Source organism: Hydra vulgaris, chromosome 06 (genome assembly GCF_038396675.1).
Source record: "Hydra vulgaris chromosome 06, alternate assembly HydraT2T_AEP".
Classification (NCBI taxonomy): domain Eukaryota; kingdom Metazoa; phylum Cnidaria; class Hydrozoa; order Anthoathecata; family Hydridae; genus Hydra; species Hydra vulgaris.
Window position 1 is genome coordinate 8,360,269 of NC_088925.1, and position 5,750 is coordinate 8,366,018.

Sequence of the window (5,750 nt, forward strand, 5' to 3'; positions counted from 1 at the left end):
AACGTAAGGAGAAGCAGAATCCTCAAGACTAGTTGTAACTGCACAACAAAAACATTCATTATCAATAATTTTTATTAAAATATATTTTATTCTAATAAATTTTACAAAAATGTTTGCACAAATTTTAAATGTCTCCTAAAAGTGTTTTTTAAACCTGTTTAAGACAAAAAGCTATTATAGACAGCTTTATTAAGTAAACATTGAAATGTTTGGTGAAATGCTGTTTGTATTACATACCATGTTTAAAAACAACCTAAGCGCATAACTTTAAAAGGATACGAAAACCTTATCGTATTCACTCAAAAAATATTGATTGAAGTAATCAAACAAATTGACTTAGCGTAAAATACAAAACGAATGTTTTGTTGTTTTTATTTAAAATTAATACTATTAAATAAAAAAAACGAATTTTTTCTAAAGTTATGAGTGTAAATATTTTAAACAAAAAAAGAAAAACCTTGTATTGTGCGTATGTTCTTAGTTACACTTATACGGTATACATTTTAAGTACTTGGGGATTTTTAATTATTTCAATGTTTACGTGAAATAATGAATCAAAGCATTTCATCAACGGCTTTTGTAGCTAGCGCTGAAATAGCTAAAACAACTTCAATCACTAGTGACGGAATTGTAAAAGGTACATTATACATTTTGCTGATCTTGTTTGTTGTGTTTATTAACGTCATGGTTATTCTGTCTTATTGCATCAGGGAAAAATCAAAACGAAGTATACCTGAGGTTTTTATTTTAAATTTAGCCGTTTCTTCCTTGCTTACGTGTGCGTCGGTAATACTTATAGTTGCTTATATTCGGATGGTAAATCTTGAAAAACGAGAAGAAGACTTTTTTTGTAAAGTTCAGTGTTTTTTTGGAACATTGCTTAGGTTAACTGATGTTGGAACGACAACAGGAGTTGCTGTGGACCGCTTTATTGCTGTTTATAAACCAATAACTTACCGTACGCGAGTTAAGTTAAAACATGGGTATGTACTCAGTGGAATCTTGTGGTTAATATGCATTACAATAGCTGCACTACCTTTTTTAGGAATTGGTGGTGTAGATAGAGGCTTGCTATCAATATGCACTGCAAACTGGAGATCAGAATTTACTTTAATAGTGCTTTCAGTAACATACTCTCAGTTTATTGTTGTTTTAGTGTGTTATATAGGTATTTTTAACTGCATTAAAGGTTTCATTGGACGTAAAAAAGCAATGATAAAATCTCAAATCACCAGCTACAGTCCTCAAATTACAAAGATTGTAGAAACTAATGAAAACCCACGAAAAGATATTGTAAATATTGTTAAAAACTCATACGTAGTTAGTAATGAACCAAACCACCTTCAAATAACTTCAAGTGAAACTATATCGGGTACGGATGAAATAACTGTTGATGAAACAACCTTTGATGAACCCAATGAAACAACAGCAGAAGAAGTAATACAAGAAAATATTAAAAAAAAAATAGTTACATCAACATCTCATAAAGTCAATAGAGTATCTTGGTTAGATAAAGTAAAAAAAGATCTTGTACCTGATATTAATGAGCTTCAAATTAACCTTAAAAACTCAAATATTATTGAAGACGAGCTTACTCTACGTGTGAATTTAAGAAAAAAAAGTAAAAGGGTTTATAAAGTAAAAAAGTTAAAAAGGTTTAGTGCAATCATGGCGGACAGATGGAATGCAGTAAAGATACGTAAAAGAACATCAAATATAAAACATATAAAAGAGAGTCAACGTTTTGCAAAAGTGATGGGAATCATCGTTTTGATATTTTATTTATCATGGATGCCACTTGCAGTAAGTATTTTTTTAATGAGCAAAAAAGAAAATGAAAATTAAGAAGAAAAACTCAAGAATAAAAAACTTGAATTTTACTTTAGATTTCGATAAACGTAGTTTATGCAGATGCACTTTCAAACGAGAAAGAACACGATTTACTGCAAATAGGTTACAACATAAGTATGTTTAGCTCAATCGGCGTTCCCATTGCTTTCCCTGTAATGTGCAAGCCTTATCTTATTGGATATAAACGGATTTTATCATGGCTTTGTAGAAAAAAAAAATGCAAATAAATATTGCAACCAAAGGTAAATATAAATAACAACTGCTAATTTTTATCTATCATAAAACAAGCTGTTTTATGATAGAAAAACAAATTTTAACAACAAATAACAAACAGCAATAACAAACAAATTTTTTCAATTTATCAAAAAAACTAATTTTTAATTTTTTAAATTTTACTTCTTTGAAAACTAGGAAAATTTTTAAAGTAGAAAAAATCAAAACATTTTTATTTCTATATACCTAGAAATTTTAGTGAATGTAAAAATGATATTATTTTGAAATAACGTAGTATCCAAGTGCACGATTTATCGTACATATATTATTATTATTATTATTATTATTATTATTTTTATTATTATACATATTGTGCATATATTATTTTTATTATTATTACTATTTTTATTATTATATTACTATTGTTATTATTATTATTATTGTTATTATTACTATTATTATTCATAAATCCTTATGCAGTATAGGCCAATAATTATTAAAAACTGTTTTTCATAAATGCCCTGGTATATAATTAACAATTTAATATTTAAAACAGTAATTCATTGAAGGTTATAATGTTTCACTTTGTAAGGTTTGCAGCGTTTGTTATGCTTTGTAGGGTTTGTGTCGTTATATATTTTTATGTTACGCTTTGTAGAGGTTTGTAACGCTTTTTAGGGTTTGTGACGTTTGTTATGCTTTGAAGAGTATGCGATGTATGTGAATGTACAAAAAATTCATCTAAACAAATGCGCATAGTTTTAATTTTTTTCTTATTTGCCAAAAAATTTTGCCTATTAAGGTAAGATATAAAACTAAATATTATTTTGAAATTATATATTATTATTATTTTCTTTATTACTTAATTTAATAAATTTTATTACTAAATATATAATAATATAATAAATAAATTTAATACTTTAAGTAATAAAATAATAATAAAAATTACTTTAAGTAACTTTCTAGGTAAATAATAAATTTTAAACTTTAGTATATTTATAATTATGTCATATTTTGTGCGTAGCCTGAAACTGTGGTCATTACATCTCGGGAACATAAAAGTAAACGTCAGCCACAAATATGAGTGTGTGTAGGACGGGGAGGAGGATTGAACTTTTGATAAGGTTAATTAATCTTCATTAATCATCAATAATTTTCCCTACAATTAAACTGATAAGACTAGTCGTTTTTTTAAGGAATATAGTCGGATAGTTGGATACTTGACACATTTTAATTTTTTACATAGGTCAATTTTTGACACCTTATTAGACACATTTTTTCACATTATTTTGACACATTATTTGACACAATTTTTGACAATTTTTTACACAAGGTAATTATTAAATTAATTATTAACACAATATTTGACACATTTCCATTTTTTCACAAGTCAATTTTTTAATTTTGAAGATTTTACTCATTTTACTCGTAATTAATAACGTTGATAAGCTAAAGGTAAATTTTCAAACCCTGAATTAAAAAATACCAACTTAACTTAATATACTTTGTGGTTAATATTTTGTATCTAATCCGCATTTAGTGTTTTTAAACTCTGGTATGTGATAATACGAAAAAAATTGTTTGAAACTAATAAATAAGGTGGGAGGGAATATTATAATAGTTGTTAAAAGTATACTTATATCATTTTTCAAAAAAATTCTGAAATAAAAACGGTTATGTAATTTTTAAAAAAGAAGTCCATAAAATTTTTAAAAATTAAAATTCAAAAACATTTTAGTTATGATTATTAAACTTTAAAATTAAAAAAATTCTGGAAATAAAATTTAATTCATATTAATGAGTTTATAAAAATTTATTTAATGACACTCTAACGAGCAACGTGATAAAGCCGAACTCGGTCTTAATGTATCCGTTTAGGAAATTATAGCCATGCAACTTTTGACCGCACAAACATTAACCTGCTATTATTTATTATATATTATATCATTTTGAGCAGTTTATATTGGTAGTAGAACATTGGCTTTAATTAATAAAATTTGTAAATGATTGTAAAACTTTTAACTTATAATTTTATACATAACTAAAATATTTTACTTTATTATAAAACGCATCATTCAGAATTTTAAAACTCCGATGTTGAATTGTGATCGTTATATATTCTTAACTGTTTTTTTTCATGCAGCACACACACTCAAACACACACACACACTTAAATATATATATAGGTATACATGCATACATACATACATACATACATACATATATATATATATATATATGTATATATATATATATATTTATATATATATATATATATATATATACATACATATATATATATATATATATATATATATATATATATATATATATATATATATATATATATATATATATATAAATGTATAAATTAGTAAAAAACACTTATCTAACTTTTATCTTCGACTTGAAGTTTCACCATTGCTGGATCATCAGGGAGTGTGGCTGATGGTCCAGCCATGGTGAACTCTGCCTGATGATCCAGCAAGGGTGAAACTTCAAGTCGAAGATAAAAGTTAGATTAGTGTTTTTTACTAATTTATTATTGCTCTGTTCTTTAAGAACATTGAGCACTCTATTTGTAAAATACACTAACATAATTTACATATATAAATATATATATATATATATATATATATATATATATATATATATATATATAAATATATATATATATATGTATATGTGTTTATATATATATATATATATATATATACACACACACACACACACACACATATATATATATGTATATTTATATATATATATATACATATATATATATATATATATATATATATATATATATATATATATATATATATATATATATATATATATATATATATAATAGCTATTAATTTCTATTTGCTATAGCGGCAATAAAAACGAACCCGTAAGATGGAGTCAAGATTTTTGCAACAACACGTCTTGATAAAGCGAGTCAATCTTTTCTAATTTAAATTATCCAAAAGACTTTATACTTCATACATGGATAACTCAAAGAACTCAAGTAATGGAAAGAAATGCAAAATGTCGCAATTTTTAAATATAGAGGTGTAATCTTAATAACGACCATAAAGATGGGTTTTTACAAATATCGAAAAACAAGAAACGAAAAAATAGTATTTTAAAGATTTTTTTATAATAAAGACTTTAAAACGTTTTTTTAAAGAGGAATCATAATAAATAATATTAAAACTATATATTCTGGAACTTATGAATAATAAAATTTTTCAATGTATATAGATATAATTGTATATACACTTGAAATAAAAAAGAGCTCTTGCAATAGAAATATATTAAGCAACAACACTCCCACTAAAAATGCACTTATATAACCCTCACAATAAAAATAAATTAAACAAAATTGTTTAATAAAATTTAGGGGAAATTTTTTTTTTGAATGGTGAACTAACCTAGGAGTAAGCTAGTTGCAAAAACCTGGCTAGTATCTAGTGCTTTTTAATTTTAATAGGTTAGATAAAATCAACAAAATTCATTTACCCTGTTGCTAGGTAAGTAATTATAGTTCGTAATATGAGACCTGATGTTACAGTTGAACTGTCTCAAGTTGCCATTGGTGAATTGGAGGATCGGCAACAATCATCAAAAAAGATTTTTGGTAACATTTTCTAAAAAAACAATATTAGTTTTACAAAACTTTTCTAAAAAAAACTGACATT

The 5,750-nt window shown here is 24.9% G+C and overlaps 1 protein-coding gene across 2 annotated transcripts; it reads left to right on the forward strand.

Annotated features, from left to right (window-relative positions):
• The first annotated feature begins 291 nt into the window (after nt 1-291).
• On the forward strand, nt 292-5,356 carry LOC100200500 (QRFP-like peptide receptor). 2 transcript variants are annotated; one of them, XM_065799140.1, is made up of 4 exons: nt 292-637; nt 758-1,803; nt 1,887-2,093; nt 4,942-5,356. In XM_065799140.1, exons 1-3 carry the CDS (start codon nt 550-552, stop codon nt 2,076-2,078), a joined length of 1,326 nt encoding a protein of 441 aa, XP_065655212.1. In that variant the 5' UTR covers nt 292-549; the 3' UTR covers nt 2,079-2,093; nt 4,942-5,356. The 2 variants fall into 2 exon arrangements, with proteins under 2 accessions (XP_065655212.1, XP_065655211.1); XM_065799139.1 differs by having other exon boundaries at nt 298-1,803.
• The last annotated feature ends 394 nt before the right edge of the window (nt 5,357-5,750 follow it).